We start from the raw sequence: 26159 nt of genomic DNA on the forward strand, positions 1-26159 counted from the left end.
TGCCTACACAATATTTTATTTCTATGTCCCTCGTTGTATATTTTTTCAGTTAAACATTCACTATGTACTGCCAGCTAGCCTAATCCGGTGTTGATGGACATATTTCTTGGATTTCTAGACAGCTGCCTGACTAATTGTTCAGTTGCACAAATTACCCACTCCACTCTCTGGTTCTCCAGATGTCTGATAATGAGATGGTGGTTCTACAAAGGTATGTTCATAATATATGAAGCATTATAAAATATATCTACACATACATGTTTTATGAGTTGCAAGATTTATGTAAGTCTCTGAAAATATTTCAAAACTAGATTATTGTTATATAATACAGTAGTATATATAGCTATATATGTATATATTTAATATAATTCATGTTTTTTCTGTTATTATGCATTGCATTGTATGGCTGCTGCAAAGACATATGCCGTTGATATTAAACCTGATTCCGGTTCTTTGCATGCCAGCCAGGGACTCTCAGTAGCCAGCTATTTTAATTTAATTTCCCATTTCCACACTAATACGTCTGACTAAGGCCTCCTCCACTGCCAAGTTGAGGCTAAATGTAAATCAGAAGTACAGCGCCTCATATTCCACCTTGGTAGTCTCCAAGCTGAGGCATAAATATCAAAATCTCCCATTTTTAGTAATCATCCTATACTAGACCTTTCTCCTTGCTTCCTGATCCTACTTGTCCCCATCACACTGTCTCTTCCCCCTCCTCCACACTCCTCATGTGCCCCTCACCCACACAGTATTCCCACTCTCACCTTCTCACCTCCTTCCCTTTATTTCATGTTTCACTGTCCTCTCCAATCAGATTCTATCTCCTTCAGCCACTTGTCACTTCTACCTGTCACCTCCCAGTTTCTTACATCATTCTCATTCACCTCCCTTTCTCATCTGCCCAGCAGACCCCCTCCCCATCTGGATACACGTGCTAACCCCATGCACAGATTTCCTCTCACACCCATTCCACGCTTCCCTACTGATTCCAACAGTCACGCACCACACCCTTCTCCACTCCTGCTCACCTCCCTACTTGGGAGTAGCTTTCTGTCATTTACACCCCCCCCCCAGTCTACTAACAGCCTTAAAATCCTTTCTTGCCACTCCCCTTCTCCACTCTATACTCGCCATCTGGCCTCTCCATTCTCAGTCTGAATGCTTGACAATTTTCCTTCCAACTGATGCTGCTCAGAACGTTGAGTTCTTCCAGCAGATTGGTCATACACCCGTTAGATATTGCATCAGCACTCACACCCGCAACTCTATGACCCTCTTTATTTCCAGTCCCTAAGAAGAATCCCAGCTCAAAAGGTCAACAGTCCAATTCCCTCCACAGATGTGGCTGACCCTTTACACTCCTTTTTGTGTGTTACTTCAGATGTCCAGTATCTGCAGTCTATCGTGTCTCTTAATTACCTTTTGTTTTGTCCTCAGAGAGTATTGTCACAGGTCACTGATCGCCTTCTCTCCAGAAGAGGCTGAGGTGGAGCAATAAGAGTAGGAGGCACAGGATGGTCTGTAAACCGGGATAAGGGGGAAGGCTGATGACAATAGCTCAGAGAAACTGACAGAGTATGAGGTTGGGACAAGTTGAATTCACACAAAGGTACAATTGGCTCCAGCAGGACAAACTCTGACACACTTCACAAGTGATCTGGTGCAGGGTTTTTGCCAGATGGTAAAGTCAGCAGCTGATAAGAGTGGGCTCCCTCACCTCCACCCCGCTGACTCTCATCACAGGAGCCCCTCAGGGCTGTGTACTAAGTCACCTCCTTTATTCCCTGTATACCCATGACTGTGTTGCCACCCACAGCTCTAATCTGCTAATTAAATTTGCTGATGACACTACATTGATTGGGCTTATCTCAAACAATAACGAAATGGCCTATGGGGAAGAAGTCAGCTCTCTGACACAGTGGTATCAAGAAAACAACCTCTCTCTCAATGTTGCAAAAACAAAGGAGCTGGTTGTTGATTACAGGAGGAATGAAGATGGGCTAACTCCTATTGACATCAATGGATCAGGGGTTGAGAGAGTAAACAGCTTTAAGTTCCTTGGCATCCACATCACTGATGTGTACACCAGCTGTGTGGTGAAAAAGGCACAAAAGAACCTCTTTCACCTCAGACGGTTGAAGAAGTTTGGTATGGGCCCCCAAATCCTAGGAACTTTCTACAGGGGCACAATTGAGAGCATCCTGACTGTCTGCATCACTGCCTGGTATGGGAACTGTACCTCCCTTAATCGCAGGACTCTGCAGAGAGTGGTGCGGACAACCCAGCTCATCAATATCTACTATTCAGGATATTTGCAAAGACAGATGTGAAAAAAGGGTCTGTAGGATCATTGGGGACCCAAGTCACCCCAACCACAATCTATTCCAGCTGCTACCATCTGGGAAACAGTACCACAGCATAAGAGCCAGGACCAACAGGCTCTGGGACAGCTTCTTCCACTAGGCCAGGGGTCAGCAACCTTTACCACTGAAAGAGCCACTTGGACCCGTTTCCCACAGAAAAGAAAACACTGGGAGCCGCAAAACCCGTTTGACATTTAAAATGAAATAACACTGCATACAACGTTTTTTTTTGCCTTTATGCTATGTATAAACAAACTATAATGTGTTGCATTTATGAAATTGATGAACTCCTGCAGAGAAAACGAAATTACATTTCTGCATGCAACAAAAACATTTTGAACTCCGAAAAAAAGACGTTGGGTTGAAAGTTACTTTTAAGTAAAATATTCAATGTCTATTTGAGTCCTTCTTGTATTTATGAAAAACGCCAAACTTAAATTTTCCGCCAGCAGCAAACCAAAAATAACGTCAGCCAGCTGTCATCCTGAAAAATGAAAGGACTATTTCACTGAACTATGAAAAAATATGAATATAAGTAAAATAATAGGCAATTAAAATATTTATCATACTTGGTTAATGGGATTTCTGCTCCTGGACCTCAGCGCACAGCGTCTGCACATCAGGGCTGTATGATGTCACCTTCATCTTTACACAGGATCGCAAGCTGTCATCTGTGAGGTTTTCAATATCACTCCATTTGTGTTTCTGAGCAAGAACGGCCTTCTGACGGGCAACATCTTCAAGGTCTGCTGTCAAGCGTCTAAACTTGGACACCCATATGTCTTTGTCGGCTATGTCGGCCAGTTCCATCTCAAGATCAGGTTGACTCACACCTGCCAATGCAGTCGTATTCAGTAGGGAAGGATCGATGCTTAAGGGAGTGACCGGGAAGGATAATGTGTTTTTTTCCTCTCTGAACTCACAGAAGCGTTTCCCAAACGATGTTTGCATTGCGATGATTGCAGAATGTAAATACTCCGAAATTATCATGTCGTGACCTTGTTTGAACTCTCTCAAATTGGGGAAGTGAGACAAAGTGCCTTTCTGTAAATCTCTGGCAAGCACTGTCAACTTGCGCTCGAATGCCAAAACATCCTCCAACATGTGCAGGGCTGTACGTCCTTTCCCCTGAAGAGCTGTGTTCAGCGTGTTCAGGTGCGCTGTCATGTCTACCATGAAGTGTAGCTTTTCCAGCCACTCTGGCTGTTCCAGCTCAGGAAAGGTGAGCCCTTTGCTGCCCAGGAAAGTTTTCACTTCTTCCAGACACGCGACAAAGCGTTTCAGCACCTTCCGTCTGGACAGCCAGCGATAAAAACACGTTGTAGCGGTGTCAGTAAACTGCAGTCAAAGATAGCTTTATTCGAACTAAACAGCCTTGCTTTTAAGCCTCCCTCAACCCAGCCCCCATGGACGCAGATGCTGCAAAAGACGCGTACTCACAAACCCCCGTAGGCTATCTCCCTTAGCCGGAATGCCGGCTAATTGTGAGCCGTTTCGGATGTGGCAGGAAATGTACAAGATCACCATAATTACATTTCAAAAGCTAACAAACTAACATAAAATACATTTTAATTAAATACTGACCAATTATTTCCCAAAGCCACAGGGAGCCGCAGCACAGAGGTGAAAGAGCCACAAATGGCTCGGGAGCCGCAGGTTGCCGACCCCCGCACTAGGCCATCAGACTGATGAATTCATGTTGACTTGAGTGTATTTCTATGTTACATTGACTGTTCTATTTATTATAAATTACTATTATTGCACTTTGCACTTTGGAGACAAAGATTTTTACTTCTCATGTATATGAAGAGTGTAAGAAATCAAGTCAATTCAATTCAATTCAGGATGTGGGATTCATGCATTTATAGTGACTGAGGCAATTCAGATGACTGCCACACCAGGGTGATCTCATCACTAGATTGATATAATGCTGAGAAAACTGCTTTGCAGTTTGCTATTACTGTTCTCTGATGCAAAAGCAGATGACAGAGCACAGCCGAGTCCATTTCCTAGGTCTCACAAGAGATGTCCAGAGCCAGGAGACCATGATCTGCACACTGGATGACATGCACACTTTTTTGTTGGGCATCAGTGATGATGTCCAATGGTTTGGCTGCTGAGTTCTGTAGGGGTAGAACTGGAAATCTTTTCCTTCTATGCAGTCTCACCATCATCTATCTGGAGGTCTTGTCTCTGCTAAATGGGAGCAGCTTGCAGTTTTGAAGTAACATTGGTAAGTCACCGATAGTGGCTGGATACGCTCATTGACAGAAGAAGTGCAACTTGTGAGCAGCTCTCCATTTCTGCAGGACCTTGGGTGGCACAGCAGAGTGGCTAGTAGTTATTGCATCATGGTCCCAGCGACTTGGGTTCAATCATGACCTTTGGTGCTATCTGTGCAGAATTTTGTGCAGAATTTACGTGTTCGTTCTGTGACTACAAGGATCTTTTTCAGCTGCTACAGCTTCGTCCTTCATCCTAAATGTTTGAAAGTGAGGGGTAGAATCTGGGTGGCAGTTGATGGGAACTTTGGGCTAGAGTATTGATCGTGAATGGCTGACACAGATCTGGTGGGCTGAAGGGTCAGTTTTCATGTCCTATGACAAGGATGCTACCGATTATAGTTCTTTGGGAATAAGCAAATTCTGTATGCGAGCAGCTCTCTGTCCTGTACCAATATACAGATGTTCACATCAGCAAATTGCTCCCCTGTATGCACAGTGATATAATAATGCAAGCAGATCTCTTTCCTCCAAAATCAGAAATATGGCACATGAAGACCCTTCTCTCTACTGTAGGAGCAGTATCATGGTGCCTCCTGTGTTCCCACACCCTTACCTCCAACCACTGACAACCCTCTTCACTGAGCGCAGAATCCTGCTCAGATTGTGTGGAGAGAGGTGACTGAGAAGAATATACTGCTAGGAACAGACAGAGCTAACCTGTGTCTTTACAGCTGGCTCAGCTCTTGCTCTGGGAGGTGATATTGCAGTGGTGAGAGCTGAGTGCTGTCAGATTGTTGCACCATTGTGCCTGAGTCGATATGAGATAGAGTATGTTGCTTGAGAGTATTGATGTCCCTCTCCTCCTCCCTAAGTGCACTAGATCAGCTCGAACCATAACCTTCCAGGAATCACTGTTACAAACGGAGTCAGGTTTTAATGTTAAAACCACTATCTTTATTAGTATCTACTCAAAATATAAAAGATTAAATGAAATAAACTGAAGGTAACAGTGTATTGTGTGTATATATGTGCAGCTCTCAAACTCTCAAGCTTAGGAACAATTCTTAAAGTTTTAAGATTCAGTGGCAAAGTAGAAAAGTTCAGTAATCCACGGAATAAATTAATGAGGGGAGAGACTTATAAATCCATGTTATAATGTAGAGAGAAAGCAATTACGAATAATTCCACAGGTTCCACACTGGGTAAATGAAATAACAGTCACCGAAGATCTTATCCGTCAATTCTTTCCGAAATCCACATAGAAATAAGGTGACAGTTACAAAATAACCACAAAAGTGGTTACCACATAACACACCTGAATCCAGGTAAGGGTTAACAACAGTGGTCCCACAGGATACTCCAACAAAAAATCCACATACGGATTATACGAAGTGACAGTCACACATCCAATGCACAGTGTGCCGTTGACCAATCCAATCTTTTGGGCATGGGAAAGTATCAGACTTTACCCATGATGCACCATCAATAACTCTCCGAGACGTAAAGGCGAGATATTGGCTTTTATTGTCTGGAAGAAAGAACAAGCAGTAATTGACCACCACACTACATCCTGGAGACTGAGGGCAGGGCTCAGGCCTCAATTGCCTTTATACCGGGGTCTGTGGGAGGAGCCACGGTCAGTGGGAGGAGCCGCAGGGGCAGTCAGCTGGAGGGGGGGTGGGGCATGTCCAGATAGGTATATGTAGTTCACCACAACCCATTTTAAACAAGCTCCTACTGGCAGCTTGCAATCGAAAGTCTAACTCTCTCTCTCTCTTCACACTACTGAAAATCCCAGGGTCCATCGCAGCTTGTTATACTCATATCATAGTTCCACCTCATCCAGGTGTCTCTTAAAGTGACAGTCACAGTAAATGAAACTAGTAGGCATGTAACAACACATTCACCCTGCACCCATTACCAGCCATTCCACTGCTCCTTCATGGCATCAGTGTGAAACTGATCCATCCAGTGTGAAATAGGAGTCACTGAGTGGGTAATCCTATAAAATATTGCTATAAAATAGAAGCTGAAGTCAGATGTAACAATATTACAGTTGAGTAAAGGAAATTACTGGGACATCAGAGAGAAGTTGGGCAGAATTGATTGGAAAACTACACTGGCAGGTTTGACGCATAACAGCAAAGGCTGGAATTCCTGGAAGCAATTCAGAAGGCACAGGGTATATTCCAAAGAGGAAGGAGTATTCTAAAGGCAAGATGACACAACCGTGGCTAATGAGAAGTCGAAGCCAACATAAATGCCAAAGAGAGGGCACATAATAGAGCGAAAATTAGTGGGAAGTGAGAGGATTGGGAAGCTCTTAAAAACCAACAAAAGGTCACTAAAAAGTCATTAAGAAGGTAAAAATGGCATATGAAAGTAAGCTAGCCAATAATATTAAAGAGGATACCAAAGGTTTCTTCAGATACATAAAGTGTAAAATAGAGTCAAGAATGAATATTCGACTGGTGGAAAGCAATGCTGAAGAGGTAGTAATGGGGGACAACAACATAGCAGACAAATTGAATAAGTATTTTGCATCGGTCTTCACTGTGAAAGACACTTGCAGTATGGTGGAATTTCCACATGTTGTGGGGATGAAGCATATGAAGTTACCATAACTAGAGAGAAGGTTCTTGGGAAATGGAAGGGTCTGAAGGTAGATAAATCACCTGGGTCAGATGGTGTACACCCCAAATTTCTAAAAGTGACTGAAGAGATCATGGAGACATTACTAATGAGCTTTTAAGAATCACTAGATTCTGGAATGATTCTGGAAGACTGGAAAATTGCAAATTTCATTCCATTCTTCAAGAAGGGAGAGAGGCAGAAGAAAGGAAACTGTAGGCCAGTGTGTCTAACCTCAGTGGTTGAGAAGACATTGGAGTCAATTATCAAGAATGATATCACAGGGTATGTGAAGGCACATGATAAAATAGGCCATAGTCAGCATGGCTTCCTCATGGGAAAATCTTGCCTGACAAATCTCTAAGAACTCTTTGAAGACATATCAAGCAGGATAGCTAAAGAAAGTTGGTTGATGTCGTGTACTTGGACTTTCAGAGGGCCTTTGACAAGGTACACAAATGAGGCTGCTTAACAAGCTACAAGCTTATGGTATACAGGAAAGATTCTAATATAGAAAAAGAGTGGCTGATTGACAGGAGACAAAGCGTGGGAGCCTTTTCTGGTGGACTGCTGGTGACTAGTGGTGTTCCACATAGTTCTGAGTAGGGACCGATTCTTTTTACATTATATGCCAATGATCTAGATAATGGAATTGATAGCTTTGTTGCAAAGTTTGCAGATGATATGAAGATGAGTGGTGGGGCAGGTAGTTTGGAGGAAGCAGAGAGGCTACAGAAGGACTTAGACATATCAGGAGAATGGGAAAAGAAATGGCAGATGGAATACAGTATTGGGAGGTATGTAGTCATGCATTCTGGTAGAAGAAATTAAAGGGTTGACTATTTTCTAAATGGAGAGAAAATCTGAGGTGCAAAGGGACTTGGGAGTCCTTGTGCAGGATTCCCGTGTGGTTAATTTGCAGGTTGAGTCTGTGATGATGAAGGCAAATGTAATGTTAGCTTTCATTTCAAGATGACTAAAATATACAAGTAAGGATGTAATGTTGATGCCTTTTAAAGCTCTGGTGAGGCCTCACTTAGAGTATTGTGAACAGGTTTGGGCCTCTTATCTTAGAAAGGATGTGCCATCCTTAGAAAGCAGAACATCAGCTCCATCCTGAAGAAGGCCCAGCAGCGGATGTACTTCCTGCGGCTCTTGAGGAAATATGGTGTGCCTCAGGAATTGCTGCTGCAGTTCTACACTGCAGTCATTGAGTCTGTCCTGTGCACCTCCATCACTGTGTGGTTTGGAGCCGCCACCAAGCAGGATAGAACCAGACTACAGCACACAGTGAGGACTGCCGAGCACATCATTGGAGCCTCCCTGCCCTCTATTGTGGACCTGTACTCTTCCAGGTTGAAGAAGAGGGCGGGGAACATCATAAAGGACTCCTTCCATCCTGCACACAGACTGTTTGAACTGCTTCCATCTGGTAGGCGCTTCAGATCCCTCCAGACTAAGACTAATAGGCACTGAAGAAATTTTTTCCCTACTGCAGTCACTTTGCTGAACAGTTAACTGTTGGTTAACTGTCGGCTAACTATTACTTGGATTGCACTACTTGTATGTATAATCTATATTTTCATTTATATTTATCATTATTATTGTTATGAGCAGAGAGACAACATCTGCCGGAAGTAAATTCCTTGTATGTGTACAGGTACTTGGCGATTAAAGTCTGATTCTGATTCTGATTCTGGAACTGGAGAGATTTCAAAGGAGGATCATGAAAATAATTCCTGGATGAAGAATGTCTAATGGCTCTGGGCCTTTATTAACTAGAATTCAGAAAAATGAGGGGTGACCTCAATGAAACCTATTAAATGCTGAAAGCTTTTGATAGGGTGGATGTAGAGAGGATGTTTCCTGTAGGGGGAGAGTCTGAGACCAGAGGACATAGCCTCAGAATAGAGGGGCATCCTTTTAGAATGACGACGAGGAGGAATTTATCCAAAGAGAGGTGAATCTGTGGAATTCTTTGCCACAGTCAGCTGTTGAGGGTAAGTTTCTATGTATATTTAAGGCAGAGGTTGACCGTTTTTTGATTGGTCAGGGCATGAAGAGATATGGGAGAGGCAGGAGATTGGGGCTTAGAAGAAAAACAGATTAGACATGATGAAATGGCAGAACAGACTCAATGGACCAAATAGCATAATTTTGCCACTATATCTTATGGTCTTATGACCTTTTTCAGTGTTTGTATTGTTTGATTGCTTTATTTTACAAGTTTTCCAGAACACAACAGCACCAATTAGTGAAAATCTGTATTATTCTGCTGGATATGCCAGAGACTCTCGATGATTGGTCTCGGAGTACCCATGGAATGAGCAGAAAACAGATACTGTGGTAGTTTGAACACAATCAGTGAAATTTGGAAGGTGTTGGAATAGCATTTCATGTGTTCTGAAGCAGTTCTAATAAGATTTCTTGATGTCTACAGTCTCCCTCTCTGAAGAGACAACTAGAACAAGGGCATTGAATATACTTTGCATAACAGTATGATTATTTAACTAAATTCATTGGTTAGGGAATATTAAGGCACTTCATTGATTGTAATGAAATAAGTAGAATTCTGTCTTGACAGGGTTTTTTGTTTAATGATGTTTCAGCTTCCTGGAGCACTAAAAACCAGAATCACAATCTTTAAATAAGAAATTGGGTATTTAGGACTGAGACAAAGGAATGGTGGGATTAGTAAAGTAAAGCAAGGTAATCATGATCAAGCTGACTGAATGCCTGCAAGAAAATAAATCTCAGGGTGGTATATGGTGACGTATTTGTACTTTGATAATAAACTTATTTAAAGCCCTGGTTAGGATTTTTACTGCTATGCTGTAACGTATTTCATTTATCAGCTCTGTAAGAGCAGTCTGTTCTGCTTTCATCTTGTTTGGGTTTGATCTGAGTTAGGAGGCTTTGTTAGGGATATGGCTTCATCCAATCCGGATAGTGGAATTGAGAGAAGGTTCTAGAAAATGCTGGGGAGAGCATTCGGAAGGTGGTGAGTGCTTTCACGCAGACCGAGGGTCCAGCACTTGAGTTACTGCTCAAGATTTGAGCTGCACCGTGCACATGTGACTGTTTAAGTATAATGGGCCATTTTTGTTTGTTTCTTTCTTTCCTTTGATAACTGTTTGCTGAAGTTAACATTCCTAAATGTACTTCTTTTTAATTGTATGCAGTGTTCTATCTGTTATTTCTTGCCAACGGGCAATTGTCAGGTGCAGTAAATCACATAGCATTCACACAAACTGAGGTTTTGGTGGACAAGACATCCCATCCTCATGGATTTGGTGGGACCAAAATCATATACACCCTAGACATATGAAGCCTGAGAAAGGTGGCTTTCTCATCGCAGCGTCCAGTGGCTAATGAGCCGCATTTCCAGACACACCCAGTAAAAGGGGGTTTCACTTACTTCGAACTTTGAATGCTATGATTGGAGGTGGTAAAATGTCTCAATGCCATGGATAGAGAATTGAAGTGGCAGGGTAACTATTGAGGTAAATTTTCCCCTGGTTGATATATATTGAAATTCCACTTGCAAATTTAAGGCCTCCTTTAAATTAAGTTAAACATACATTAATTCAGAAGGAAGTGTTTTGAATCAAACTGAATCAGTTTTTTTTATTCCATTAGAAAATAATGGTATGTATCCTATAGAAGTATCTGTAAAATTGTTTATTTTCATTAAGGAGCTTTTGTGTTTCTGGTCTCCGTATACTATGTTTCTTTGGTACAAGTGGAAGGGTATTTGGCATAGCTACAAGGCAAAGTTAAAAGTCCATGGTATATTGCATTTTCAATTGGATGTTATCTTTGTGGGTGTTGTATCAGCTTTTGTAAGATATTGACACAACCACTACAAAGATGATATCTGAACAAATATATATTTATGACTTAGGAAAATGAGATTCACTTTTTTTAGAGGGCAAATGAATATCTTCGTGTTTTGCAATACTTGGCATTTATATTTTTAACCTTTAACATAGCAAGTATTCAAATTTTATAACAAATTCTCGTCTAAGAAGACTGAAGAATGTTTGGATTCACAGAGCTTAATTTTTTATGTCTATGTCATTGACATTAAATATTCTGTTTGAATGATGATGCTTTATAGCATTTCAGGATACTATACAGCTGAAAACTATTTTAGAATTGAAATGGAATGTGTTACAGATATCAGAGCCTCAGTGGAAAAAGGTCTCTACATGCAGTTCCCCACAATAAATAGTTTATAAATTTATTTTTTTTCTCTCTATATGTGATTGATTTGTTTCAATGCCGTATAGAATTTTTATAAAAATAAAATCTTAAGGCAAGAAACACATGCATCTATTACAGGCTTTAATGATGCATTAATAATCTATGATATTCCTACAGTGCCTCTAAACTTCATTCATGGGCACCATACTGGGTACCTACAATCAAACAGGAAAATGGAATTTTCTTCAATGTTCAAAATGAGTATGTCATTCTTTAGCTTACTGTTTATTGCAAAGGTCTCATTGTGGAGTAGTTATTAATCTTTATCATCGCGGTAGGGGTTATATATTGATGGATACTCTAATTCTAGAAATGGTTATTACCAATGCAGTGCATGTAGAAGTGATACAATGTTGCATATTCATTATAAAAGGTGTAATCTTATACATCACTCAAACACAGGCAAGGATGATTTTGGCTTTAGTGTTGGAACAATTATCAACACGTGTTAACCAAGAACTGGGATGTTTTTTTTAAGACAGTTAATTACAAATCAGAACATAGCGTTTCAACTCTGCATATTTCATTGATTAAACCACATTTAGAAACACTTTGGTCAGCACAACTTCAAAAGAAGTCAACCTGTTTTGAATATGAAAACAGAAATGTAAAGGAAATAATTCCCAGGTTTCAGAAGCATCAGAGAGACATAATGTAATGATCAAAAAAACTATTGTTTGGAATCAAATGACCTTGCCTGGTGTTTCAGGGCTGGGGGTGTTTGCACCCATGTCACCCCCTCTACCACAGGCATTCCTTCTCTACCACCTGTCCCACGCCCCTCCCACGATACTTCATCTTCACCATTCCCAACAGTCCTAAAAAAAATTTTTGCACAGCACTGTAACTGGCAAACCAATTCATCCACTTGATTGCTGCAATTGTATGCGTAAAAGCCAAGATAACTGGCATGGCCTCCTTTTATCTAAGTTACTCAAAGAGCAAGTGCTTTCCCACTGAAATTATCCTCTGTATTTCCAGTGTTATTAATTGCATCACCACACGTGATGTTGAAATAAACCTCGTCCTCTCAAGGCTCTAGAACCTGGATTGGCAAACAATATTCTGGAGGATTCTGGGTTCTGCCAGGAGATTGTTTGTTGCTCAAGGTCATCATATTTTTCATCTGTCAGGTTTAAGTGAAGGGAGTGACAAAAGGTAAATCACCTGAGACCCTGCTGAAGAGGAAAGAGCAGACTCATTGTTGAATGTGGTCAAGGAGAAGATCTGGCAAAATTTGTAAGGCCTTCCACTGGAAGAACTGAAATTCTGTCTGAGGCTCACATATTGACCATAATTAATGAGAGGATACTGCACAGATCCATTCAGAAAATGATGTTGTTTCAATGTACCTTCAAAATGGTAAAAAGGTTAGGAAAAATGCTTGTTTTTTCTTCTGATTGATGCTGCTTTCAGCATTGCTGTAGCAACAGATACTAGATTCATTGGCATTCAGTCAACAAATTCTGAGAGCAGGTTTGTAAAGAGCATTTGGAATCTATTAATAAAAATGTCTGAGAAATCTCTACTGTACTGTATAATTGAAAATTTGTCAAGGAATTATTGACATAATTTGATTTGATGACAATTGTGTACTTCAAATTTCACTGCAATTTCATGCAGTTTTTATATAAGTACCTCTGTTGGTATTTTTAGAAATCATATCTGAAACTGAATTTGGCTCTAAGACTAACTATAGCATTGTCAGATATTTGATGAAAATTAAATCAGAAGAGCATTAGAAATGGAAGGTATAACCAAATATTTGGATCGTTTGAGCAGACAGATGGTGAGTGAAATTCAAACTATACAAAGAGGAAAAAATAATATTCAACATAACTCATAAAAGGAATAGAAAATAATATCAGCAAAGGGTGACTTAGAAAACAATGGGCCTGTTAGTGTACAGGCATTGTGACAAGGCAATTTGAAAATCCAAGTTAGCAATGTGAAATATTGCCAGAAGAATGAACTCTAAATTTACTGAAGTTATCTCAAGGTTGTAGAATACATACATTGACACATTTTGATTAATCAAAGCAACTCAAGGCACCATTTAATAATTATACACAGACAAGCATAATTTGGAAGAAGAAAGATAGCAATTCAAAGAAAGAAATATTAGGAGAGGGATCAAAAGCTTGATCAAAGGGGTTGGTTTTAATGGGTAAAGGAGAGAAGAGTGAAGAGTAAGAGAGGTCCAGTGAGAAAATTTCAGTAACAGAAGGTGTGGCCATCAATAGTAGACTGTAAAACAGTAGTGGCATACAAGAAGCTGGAAAAGAAGTTGTTGTAGATACCTGGGAGTGGTGATACTGTTCAGGAAAATGAATGCAGGCATAAGAATGTTAAACTGGGTGAGGTACTACATAGAATTTTCAGTGTTATACTATAAAACCAATGTGTGAGCATTGAAGAAAGTAGAGAGAAAACCAGCTAGAATGACAGTAAATGGAACGCCTTGTCGGCAAATATTAAAATATTAATCTTTGCTGTCCAAAAAGCTGACAGGTACATTATGCTTTGTAACGCCATAAACTAACTGAAAGAAAAGCACAGGATAAATGTGTGCTCTTCATTATTACTTTACTGAGGTGTGCATTTATGACATGGTGGTGTGATGACGTATGCCATTCATGTACTTTTATATATAACCTGTAATGAATTAGCTAAACAACAAAGAATTCTCAGTCAAACAATATATTTACAATATTTCTCAAATATTATTGTAATACTAAATACACAACACTCCCTGCTTAGCTATAAACTCCAACCAAACAGAGAATGCATCTCAACTCAAGTATGTAACAAATGGCTCTCTAATTATTTATATGTATGCATACACAGTATACTACATAATATGCCATATAATTCAACTATTATATAGACATCCACATCATAGTAACTTCAGATTTGTCCCATTCAGATCTAAAGATTTAATCACTGTGGAGGTTTACTTATTCATGTGGATTAACGTCTTTGCTGACGAGAATCTCTCCGCTTGCAGGTGAGACTTGTGACTGTGAAACAATCTCAAGTTTTGGTCATTCTCCATGCTGGTTATAGGAGCTGACACTGTGACAGCAGCAAATAATTCTGACAGCTCTGGACACCTTTCTTTTCTAAAAATTGACTCTACCCTCCTCAACTGATTGATCTGCTATCTCCAGATGACACCAGATTCTACCTCCACTGTGTAGGACAGTGGTCCAGCTCTATCTTTAATATTTTCAAGTACCCGGTTTTGATCACCTCTGCAGACCTTCACCAGGACTACTCATCCAGGAGTGAAACATCGAACCTCCTTGTTTGAAGATCCCTCAATTTGTCTCAGCTGTTTGTCCTACATCTGTATGAAGTGTATCTGGCTGCAGCTCTTAGAAGACCGTGTTAAGGATCTGGAGCAGCAACTGGATGACCTTTGGCTTGTATGGGAGAATGAGGAGATAATTCATCAGAGTTACAGGGAAGTAGTGACGCTGAAGTTGCAGGAGGCAAGTAGCTGGGTGATTGTCAGGAGAAATGGAAGTGTGAGTAGGAAGATAGCACAGAGCATCCCTATGGCCGTTCCTCTCAAAAATAAATATATTGCTTTGGATACTGTTGTGGGGGATGACCTTGAAGTGGAATGCCATGAAGACCAGGTTACTGGCTCTGAGCTTAGCCCCATGATGCAGGAGGGCCTATGCTCAGTGCTAGAAATGAGAAGAGGGGAGCAGTAGTGATAAGAGAATCAATAGTCAGGGGAACAGACAGGAAATTCCGTGGACAAAAACGGGACACCCAGATGGTACGTTGCCTTCCAGGTGCCAGGGTCAGGGATATCTTGGATCACATCCACAACATTTTGTAGAGAGAGGGAGAGTAGCCATATGTCTTGGTACATATTGGTGCCAATAACATAGGAAGGAAAAGTGAAGAGGTCCTGAAGAGAGAATTTAAGGAGTTAGGTAGAAAGCTTAGAAGCAGGATTTCCTGGGTAGTAATTTCCGGATTGTTGCCTGTGCCACACACTTGTGAGAGTAGAAACAGGATGATTTGGCAAAGTAATGCGTGCCTGAGAGGCTGGAACAGGGGGCAAGGCTTCAGGATCTTGGATCATTGGGATCTCTTCTTGGGGAGGTATGGCCTGTTCAAAAGTGACCGATTGCACCTGAACCCGAGGGGAACCGATATTTTTGTGGGCAGGTTTGTTAGAACTTTTGGAGAAGGTTTAAACTAATTTGACAGGAGGTGGGAACCAGAGTGAAGGAACTCAATATAGGAAGCAAAGAAAGCATGCAGTCAGATTGTGTGGAAGGGCAGGCAGATGATAGGAAATAATTACAGCCAGCAGGGTGAGTATCAGTGCATTAGGGATGAAGAATCAAAAAGGGTAGCAAATACAGTACTCAAGGTGTTATATCTCAGTACATGAAATATAAGAAATAAAGTGGATGATCTTTTTACATTTTTACAGATTGTCAGGTATGATGTTGTGGTCATCACTGAATCGTGGCTAAAGGATGATTATATTTGAAAGCTGAATGTCCAAGGTTACATCAGAGGGATAGGATGGTAGACAGGGGGGTGGCATGCCTCTGCTGGTAAAGAATTGCATCAAATCATTAGAAAATATGACATAGGATCAGAAGATGTTGGCTCCTTGTGGGTTGAGATAAGAAACTTCAAGGGTAATATTACATACCCCGCAACTGGGTGTCTACCCAGCAGAGAAAGAAGAATCCATTGGAGTCTGGAGTGGTCATTCAGTTTTGACCCCTCTGGTCTTCAACCAGACCATTCATCTGTGGTGGACTCATCACTCTGGCATGAGTGGAGACACACACAAGTCCCCACTGGCCCTGCTTTAACACTGTGAGCTTTACTGACCTGGTTTGGTCTCTGAAGCCCCCACCTTTCTTGTGGGTTCCAACACTCAATCAGTGTCCAATGGGGTGTCTGGAGGGTGTCTCTCCAGACCTGTCTTTTATCCCTACTAACGGGGACTCAACTATCCATCTCTCCTGAATGACTGTGTCCATCAAATAAGGCCACTCCTTCAGTCCACTGAGGAAAGTTTATGAGCAAACTATTGTCCTTGCAGCGAAACAGTAACTAATTCAAAAAGGAGTCACAATACAGTTAATCAGCAATTTCCCCCTCTCTCTTATCTGTCACAGATGTTCTTGCCTGTTTTTCCGTCTCTCTTTCTCATGGTTAACATAGCAACAGTAATAGTTTGTGTTTCTTGGGGGGGTGGATAGTTAACTCTGTACCCCATTGTCCATCAGGTCTGTTCATCACTCATAACAGTAAAAAGACCCTGATGGCATTTATAAACAGGCCTCCAAACAGGAGCTGGGATGGGGACTATAGATTACAACAGGAAATAGAAAAGGTGTGCCAAAAGGGCAAAGTAATGATAGTCATGGGAGATTTTGACATGCAGGTTGATTGGGAAAATCAAGTTGATAATGGACCTCAAGAGAGTGAATACCTATGAGATGGCTTTTTAGGGCAGTTAGTCGTTGAGTCTACTAGGGAATCAACTGTACTGGATTGGGTGCTATCTAATGAACCGGAGGCGAGAAGAGAGCTTAAGGTAAAGGAATTCTTTGGCGGCAGTGATTACAATATGACTGAGTTCAGATTGAAATTTGAGAGAGAGAAAGTAAAGTTTGATGTAGCAGTATTTCAGTGGAGTAAAGGAAGTTACAGTGGTATGAGAGAGGAGTTAGCCAGAGTAGATTGGAAAGAGACATTGGCAGGGATGACAGCAGAGCAGCAATAGCTTGCGTTTCTCAGAAATATGAGGAAGGTGCAGGATAGATGTATTCCAAAAACAAAGAAATACTCAAATGGCAAAATAGTACAAGGGAAGTCAAAGCTAATTTAAAAGCAAGAGAGAGGGCAAACAACAAAGAAAAGATTAGAGAAAGATAGAGGGTTAGGAAGCTTTTAAACACCTATAGAGAGCAACTAAATGAATCATTAGGAAGGACAAGGTGAAATATGAAAGTAAGTTAGCAACTAATATCAAGGTGGATAGAAAAAGCTTTTTCAAGCATATAAAAATAGAAGAGAGATGAGAGTGGGTATGGGACCACTAGAAAATGAGGTTGGAGAAATAATAACAGGGGACAAGGAGATGGCAGATGAACTAAATGAGTATCTTGCATCAGTCTTCACTTTGGAAGACACTAGCAATGCCAGATGTTGATGGTATGAAAGAAGAAAAGTGAATGCAGTTACTATTACAAAGGAGAAGGTGCTCAAGATGCTGAAATAGCTAAAGGTACATATGTCATTCAGACTAGATGAGCAGCACCCTAGGGTTCTGAAAGAGATAGTGGCAGAGATTGTGGAGGGAGTAGTAATGATCTTTCAAAAATCATTGGACTCTGGCAAGGTTTCAGAGGACTGGAAAATTGCAAACGTCACTCCACTCTTTAAGAAATGAGGAATGCAGCAGAAAGTAAATTATAGATCAATTAGCCTGACTTCAGTGGTTGAGAAGGTGTTGGAGTCAATTGTTAAGCATGAAGTTATGGAGTACATACTTGGTGACACAGGACAAGATAGTACAAAGTCAGTATGGTTTCCCTAAAGGAAAATCTTGCCTGACAAACCTGTTGGAATTCTTTGTGGAGATTAAAAGTAGGATAGATAAAGGGGATGTAGTTGATGTTGCATATTTGGATTTTCAGAGGGCCTTTGACAAGGTGCCAAGTTAAGAGCCTATGGAATTACAGGAAAGTTACTGGCATGGTTCAAGCATTGGCTGATTGGTAGGGTGCAGTGAGTGGGAATAAAGGTGTCCTTGTGTCCTTTTCTGGTTGGCTGCTGGTGACTAGAGGTGTTCCACAGGAGTCAGTGTTGGGACCACTTCTTTTTATGGTGTACATCAATGATTTAGATAATGGAATAGATGGGTTTATTGCCAAGCTTGCAGCTGATACGAAGATTGGTGGAGGGGCAGGTAGTATTGAGGAAACAGGTAGGCTGCAGAAGGGCTTAAAAAGATTAGAATGGGCAAGAAAGTGACAAATGAAATATAATGTTGGAAAATACATGGTCATGCACTTTGGTAAAAGAAATAAATGTGCAGACTATTTTCTAAATGTGAAGAAAATCCAAAAATCTGAGATACTAAGGGATTTGCGAGTTGTTGTGCAGAGTACCCTAAAGGTCAACTTGCAGCTTGAGTCAGTGGTGAGTAAGGCAAATGCAATGTTAGCATTCATTTCAAGGGGTCAAGAATATAAGAGCAGGTATGTGACGCTGAGACTTTATAAGGCACTAGTGAGACCTAATCTTGGAATTGTGAACAGCTTTAAGCAAAGCAAATGCTGGAGGATCTCAGCAGACCAGGCATCATTTCGGGCTGGAACGTTGACTGTGCTCTTTTCCATAGATGCTGCCTGGTCTGCTGAGTTCCTCCAGCATTTTGTGTGTGTTGCTCAGATTTCCAGCATCTGCAGATTTTCTCTTGTATGTGGACAGGTGTGGGCTCCTTATCTAGGAAAAGATGCGCTGGCTTTGGAGAGGGTTCAGAGGAGGTTCACAAGGATGATTCAGGGAATGAAAAGGTCATCATATGAGGAACATTTGGTGGCTCTGGGCCTGTACTTGCTAGAATTTAGAAGGTTATGGGAGGATCTCATTGAAACTTTTTGAATGTTGAAAGACCTAGACAGAGTAGTTGTGCAAAGGATGCTTCCCATTGTGGGGGAGGCTAGAACAAGCAGTGCAGCCTCAGGATACAGTAGCATCCATTTAAAACAGAGACTTCCCAGTCCTGTATCACTCTCATTGTTCTCAATTTCTTCACAACAGTATGCAGATTAATGTTCTTTTTGAACCTGTAACTTGACTTTTATCTTTTTTATCCCTGTGCAGTCCATTTGGTTTTGTCTGCCTGACTTGCTCTTTGTATATGTCCTGCTTTGTTGCATTTTTCTGTACGCTGCTCTTTTAGACCTATATTGCTCAGGTGTATGTGAGCTCTTGCCTTAACAATAACACAATCCATTTGGCTAAGCCAGTTGTGGCTTTGACTTTGCAGTTGTGCTCACACTCACTTTCGTTCCTGAATGCAACTCAGTTGAGTCTCTGGCTGCTGTTTCCATTGAGTTGTGCTTCAGTTGGGAGCCATTTTTGAATGTTTTCTTGTAAGATTCCAGAAAGTAAATGACCTCTCAGTAGTTTTTAGATCCATCACTGAACTGACAAAGCACACTAAAATGGACTCCCCTTCCTTTTAATTCTGCTTATGAAACCTAAAGCATTCTGCAATCAACAATGGCTTTGGTTCTAAATGTTCCTACTTTTCTTTCCTAAAATTAGCATTGCTCATTTCAGCTGGTTTGATTGGAGCGATCAAACTTCTAAGCAACTTCTATGTGTTTTCTCTCAATGTACTCAGCAAAATTGTCACTCACTTTTCATTGACTATTTCATTTGCTTCAAAATACTGCTCAATTTGTTCCATATATCGTATCACTTGTGCAATCAATTGCATCTATCTTTCCGATCTAACCAGCCATTTATGGTTTTTTATATTTATTATTATCACCCAGTACTCACTGTTTATGAACCCATGAATTTTGACTGTTTTCCTCCTTTTTTAACCCAACCATCTCTCTTCTTTTCTGAAGAAACCATGAGCTGCTCATTTTTTTACTAGGTTATTTCTCTCCTCTTGTGAAGAAAATGTGCTGCATTTTTTAACTCAAATGTCTCACTGCACTTCAACACGTAGGTGGTCATCTGGCATTGGTTTTAAAATTTACTCATTGCTACTGTTAAGTTTTGTAACTCCATAAACTAAACAAAAGTAAAATACAGGATAACCGTGTACTCTTCAATTTTACTTCAGTGAAGCACACACCTATGATATGGTGGTGTAATGACATATGCCGTTCATTTTGGGAGAGGTTCCGGAGGATGGGAGGGTCACGGATGTTGTTCCTTTATTCAAGAAAGGGAGTAGAGATAGCCCAGGAAATTATAGACAAGTGAGTCTTACATCAGTGGTTGGTAAATTGATGGAGAAGATCCTGAGAGGCAGGATTTATGAATATTTGGAGAGGTATAATATGATTAGGAATAGTCAGCATGGCTTTGTCAAGGGCAGGTTGTGCCTTATGAGCCTGATTGAATTTTTTGAGGATGTGACTAAACACATCGATGAAGGAAGAGTAGTAGATGTAGTGTATATGGATTTCAGCAAGGCATTTGTTAAGGTAGCCCATGCAAGGCTTATTGAGAAAGTAAGGAGGCATGGGATCCACAGGGACATTGCATTATGGATCCAGAACTGGCTTGCCCACAGAAGCTAATGAGTGGTTGTAGAAGGATCATAATCTTCATGGAGGTTGGTCACCAGTGGAGAGCCTCAGAGATTTCTTCTGGAACCTTAATCTTCGTGACTTTTATAAATGACCTGGATGAGGAAGTAGAGGGATGATTTGGTAAGTTTGCTGATGACACAAAGTTTGGAGGTTTTGTGGATAGTGTGGAGGACTGTCAGAGGTTACAGCGGGACATTGATAGGATGCATAACTGGGCTAAGAAGTGCGGTTATGTGGAGTTCAACCCAGATAAGTGTGAAGTGGTTCATTTTGATAGGTCAAATATGATGGCAGAATATAGTATTAATGGTAAGACTCTTGTCAGTGTGGAGAATCAGAGGGATCTTGGGGTCCGAGTCCATAGGACACTCAAAGCAGCTGCAAAGGCTGACCGTGTGGTTAAGAAAGCCTATGGTGTATTGGCCTTCATCAATCATGGAATTGAATTTAAGAGCCAAGAGGTAATGTTGCAGCTATATAGGACCCCGGTTAGACCCCACTTGGAGTACTGTGCTCAGTTCAGGTCACCTCCTGCAGGAAGGATGTGGAAGCCAGAGAAAGGGTGCAGAGGAGATTTACAAGGATGTTGCCTGGATTGGGGAGCATGCCTTATGAGAATAGATTGATTGAACTCAGCCTTTTCTCCTTGGAGTGACGGAGGATGAGAGGTGACCTGATAGAGGAGTATAAAATGATGAACGGCATTGATCATGTGGATAGTCAGAGGCTTTTTCCCAGGGCTGAAATGGTTGCCACAAGAGGACACAGGTTTAAGGTGCTGAGGAGTAGGTACAGAGGAGATGTCAGGGATAAGTTTCTTACTCAGAGAGTGGTGAGTGCATGGAATGGGCTGCCAACAACGGTGGTGGAGTTGAATATGATAGGGTCTTTCAAGAGACTTTTAGATAGGTATATGGAGCTTAGTAAAATAGAGGGCTAAAGGTAAGCCTAATAATTTTTAAGGTAGGGACATGTTCAGCACAACTTTGTGGGCCGAAGGGCCTGTATTGTCTTGTAGGTTTTCTATGTTTCTATGTACATTTACATTTAACCTGTAATGAATTATGTAAACAACAAAGAATGCTTAATCAAACAATACATTTATCATATTACACAAATACTACAGAAATATTAAGTGTAAGATACATTACAGAAGCTTCTTAAATAAAGTGGCTACAGAGTGTATGTCCATGGTATTCCGCTGCTGTAGCCCATTCATTTCAAGGTTCAACATGTTGTGTGTTCAAACCTTTGACGTCTTTCACTAACAAGACATTTTTACGCACAGAACTGCTGCTCACTAGATGTTATTTGTTCAGCTTTTGCACCATCTCTGTTAACCCTAGAGACTATTGTGCATGAAAATCCCAGGAGATCAGCAGATCCTGAAATACTCAACCTACCCTGCCCTGCACCAACAATCATATCACAGTCAAAGTCACTTACATCACATTTCTTCCCCATTCTGATATTTGGTCTGAATAGCAAATGAACCTCCTGGCTATATCTGTATATTGTTATGCATTGAGTTGCTGCTACATGATTAGATATTTGCATTAACAAGCAGGTGTACAGGTGTAACCTGATAAAATGGCCACTGAGTATAAGACAAGATTTTATTAAAGGGTGTAAATATTAAGAGGTTTAGTTTAATATAAATTCTAGCTTGGTTTTAAAATGAAACAGGATAATAAAGATTTTAAATATAAAATAATGTAGGATAAATTATGTTGGAGCTATCAACAGAAGCGAAATTTGCTGAAAAAAATTAGGACAATAGATACTTATTTTGTCAGGTTTTGAAATTTACTGGGAATTATAGAATGACATGTAAAATATTCTTTTGAATCTATTTAAAAACACTATCAATACTATGTAAGAAATTATTCACCCTGTAGGTTCACAAAGTATTGATTTGGAAATTACTGCAAAGCCAGAAAAAGTGGCAAATTCATATGCACAATTAATTCTTCAAACATACCTTCCCAAGGAAAAATGCATCAAGATAAAATTATCAACTAAAATTGAAAAGGATGGGAGGGAGGGTTGTCTTGTCATTGCTCAAGCAAAGCCAAAGGAGAAGTCAATCTACGAGTTAATATCTAGTAGGCTGGACATAGGCTCTAAAGAAACAAACAGAAATGCCATGACAAGCTGCTATCTTTACATTAGAATCGGAAAAAAGTTCTGAAATAAAATAGGTTTTAAGATATAGAAAAAATAGGAATAAAGGAAAAAGAAAAGCTTGACAACAAAAAAATTAACGTGAGTCTAGTGGCATTGGAAAAAGGAATATCAAATTAACTGCCTGATATTCGTCACCATGGAGGTGCCTGATGAAAATGCAAGCTTGTTCTAGACTACCCTGGGCTTCATTGGAACAATATAGGAAGATGAGGTCAGGAAGGTCAGATTGGGAGCAGAAAGTAGAATTAAATTAACAGGTTACTGGAAGCTCAAGTTTACTTCTGCAAAGTAAATGCAGGTATACCATATATAATCATTGTAGAGCTGACAATGATTGTAGGACAACAAATTCAAGATGCTGATTTGAAAGCCATATAATTAAATAGCTCTCTGACAAGAAAAGTATTTGGGTGGTGGGAGAAGGAGGTAGTAAAGCGGAGACGGGACTAGGGTAAGTGGAGTGGAAGATAATGACTACAGAGTGTTCTAAACAAGAACGGTTCTGTGGGTGTGGGGGTGAACAGATATGGTTACCCTAATGAAACAGCAGCATCTTCTCATTTGATTATACAAAGATATTCAAGATGTTCAAGTTCAATATCTTCAAGCAATGTTCTCTATTGGCATTTTCATCTCCTTTGTTCCATTATGTGCATTTTATTTTCACCTTTGTAGATCCACCGCATCAGTCATTTTGCTTTACACTATCCTATTTTCACTTAATTTCTCTTGCCTTCTGTTTTATTGCAAGCTTCTCATTTCATGCTATCTTAGACTAACAATTTTCTCTGCATCTGTAAACTCATTTTACCTCTGACTACTGCCAGTCCTGATGAGAGGTCATCAGCCTGAAACATTTACTCTATTCCTGTTTCTACAGATGCTGTTTCACTTGATGGGTACCTCCAGCATTCTGTTTTTATTTCAGATTTTACAATTTCATTTTTGCATTAAATCTAGAAGCTAGTTACTGTAGGAAACGTCATTTTATAGCCAGGATCTATATGCTTATTTTGAAAGAAGATTCCAATCCACAGAAACAAGTATCTCATAATCTGAGTACAGATGAGACAAGGATTCTTCATTCTTCAAATAACCTATGCTTTGACTGATAGTCATTGCAAGATTAATACTGGTCAGGATATTGTGAATAATTCCCTTGCTCTTCTTTGAAATGCTGCTATAGATCCTTTACACCCTGAGGGAACAGATAAAATGTTAATTTTAGGTTGCACCGACAAGACAAGACAAGACAAGACTTGATGTACATGGAGGAGCAAGGAAGTGTGCAGGAGAAAATAAAGAGTACCTTTGATGTTGAGACTGCCCCTTGTCATCATCCTAGCAGCAGCTTAAGGTCAGGCTTGCTGAGTACTCTTGTAAATAACTTAATGTATCTTTTACCTTTGATCTTTTTGTGTCATTCATTACATATCAGCCATCTCAAAATTACAGAAATAGATTGGAAACTAGATATTATCAATCTTGAGGGGTGCCTAAGAAGAACATTACTCCTCTAATAAATCTGTTATGTTGATTCAGACTCACCGAGTTTCTGTAAAATGGTTAATATGTTTAGAATGTTTACATAAACACTGCTATTAACTTAATAAGCACTCATTTACAGATAATGGGTGGATACAACATAAGCAGCTCAACAACGTTTCAGTGCCATAAAAGCCACCTGTAGTCCAAACACTGAAGGGCAAAAGCTGAGGAAAGGGAGTGAACTCATCGAAAATAAAGAGGCCATTAGCCCCTGCTGGAAGGAATACCTAACAGACAACCTCAACTGCGACTGTTCCTGACATGAGTGGCTTAAATCTATCCGGTAACGACCTATACAGGTCATCTTTGCTGCCATCTCTTATTAGCATGAAGTTTAGAAGGCCACATTCAGCTCAGAGATAATCAGGTCTCAGAAGATGCTACCCCTGCTGATGTCCTAAAGTTCATCACTAACAAACTTAGTCATAAAGCCATAATTTCATTGTCCGGATATGGGAAGAGAAGAATATACCAAGGGATCTCAGAAATACCATAGTTATGTCCATTAAATGAGGAGATATTGGTGACTGTAAAGGGGTGTCTCTGCCATCTGCCACAGGCAAAGTCATCACCAGGGTCCTCCTCGAGGGCCTCCTTCCAGTGGCCAAAGAATTATTCTCTGAATCACAGTGCAAATGCTATTCATTGTAAGTCTCAATGACATCATCTTCAATGCAACTATGCTCAGAAAAATGTAACTATTATGCATCATCTTCTTTGACCTGGTTGGAGCATTTGACTTCATCATTCAGGATGGATTATGGAGCAACCTCCTCCATTCTGTTGCCTTCAGAAATTTATCTCTGTGGTTGATGTTTTCTCCATATTGGCGCTCAAGGCCTGATACTATCCAGGAAGTTTACAACTGAACCAATCACTCCAAAGGGTAACATCAAACAATGTTGCACCTCACTTCTTACTGAAACACTCTGGTCTCCTCGGCTGCATAAATCTAGGGAAGATAATCTCTGGCCGCACCAAATATGTGAGATTGAGGTGCAAGCCCCCCCCCCCCATACAAACCCCTTGTTCGTGTGGATGCTGTGTCATTTGCTACCCTGTTACAAATTAATGCCATGAAATAACAGACAGTACACTGCATACGATTAAAGGAATTATATTTATAAATCTTAACTAAGTGGTTAGTAAAGAATAACAAAAAGAAAACAGCCCATTCTAATTAAACAGTCAAATATGCACAAGTTGGAGCTCATCTTGAACTTCTCTGTCACTCACGCGCTGGACCCTTGATCAACGTGAAAGCACACACCACCTTCCGAACGTTGCTCACAATCCATCTCGAGTGAATGCATCTCCCACTGAATTCTATGCTACGACCAGTTCTCCTCAGCATCTTCTCTCTTTGTCTCTTCTCAAACAAAAGCACAAGACTAGCCTTATTGTCCCTCACCAGTCAAAACCTCCAGCTAATTGGATGGCACACATTCCACATCATACCTTCAACAATAACACAAACAGGCTGAAAGCAGAACAAACAGCTCTAACAGAGCAGCTAAATGAAATTCCTACAGCATAACAGTAAAGATGTGAACCAGGGCACTACACTCTCCCCCAACCACAAACAGTCATGTCCTCATGAC

At 40.5% G+C, this 26159-nt stretch overlaps 1 protein-coding gene and 1 long non-coding RNA gene across 3 annotated transcripts in view; one reads left to right on the forward strand and one right to left on the reverse strand.

Annotated features, from left to right (window-relative positions):
- Window positions 1–26159, forward strand: part of LOC132401585 (uncharacterized) — a 198090-nt gene that overhangs the window by 117178 nt on the left and 54753 nt on the right. The window lies entirely within an intron of this gene.
- Window positions 2184–3695, reverse strand: LOC132401584 (general transcription factor II-I repeat domain-containing protein 2-like). Its single transcript, XM_059983599.1, has 2 exons — window positions 2936–3695; window positions 2184–2850 (listed from the first exon to the last, which is right to left on the reverse strand). Exon 1 carries the CDS (start codon window positions 3540–3542, stop codon window positions 2940–2942), a length of 603 nt encoding a protein of 200 aa, XP_059839582.1. The 5' UTR covers window positions 3543–3695; the 3' UTR covers window positions 2184–2850; window positions 2936–2939.

Source organism: Hypanus sabinus, chromosome 11, assembly GCF_030144855.1.
Source record: "Hypanus sabinus isolate sHypSab1 chromosome 11, sHypSab1.hap1, whole genome shotgun sequence".
NCBI classification, from domain to species: domain Eukaryota; kingdom Metazoa; phylum Chordata; class Chondrichthyes; order Myliobatiformes; family Dasyatidae; genus Hypanus; species Hypanus sabinus.

Bases quoted from the DNA above. Each gene is read 5' to 3' on its own strand.
- LOC132401584 (XM_059983599.1), bottom strand. From the start codon at position 3,542: ATGGTAGACATGACAGCGCACCTGAACACGCTGAACACAGCTCTTCAG.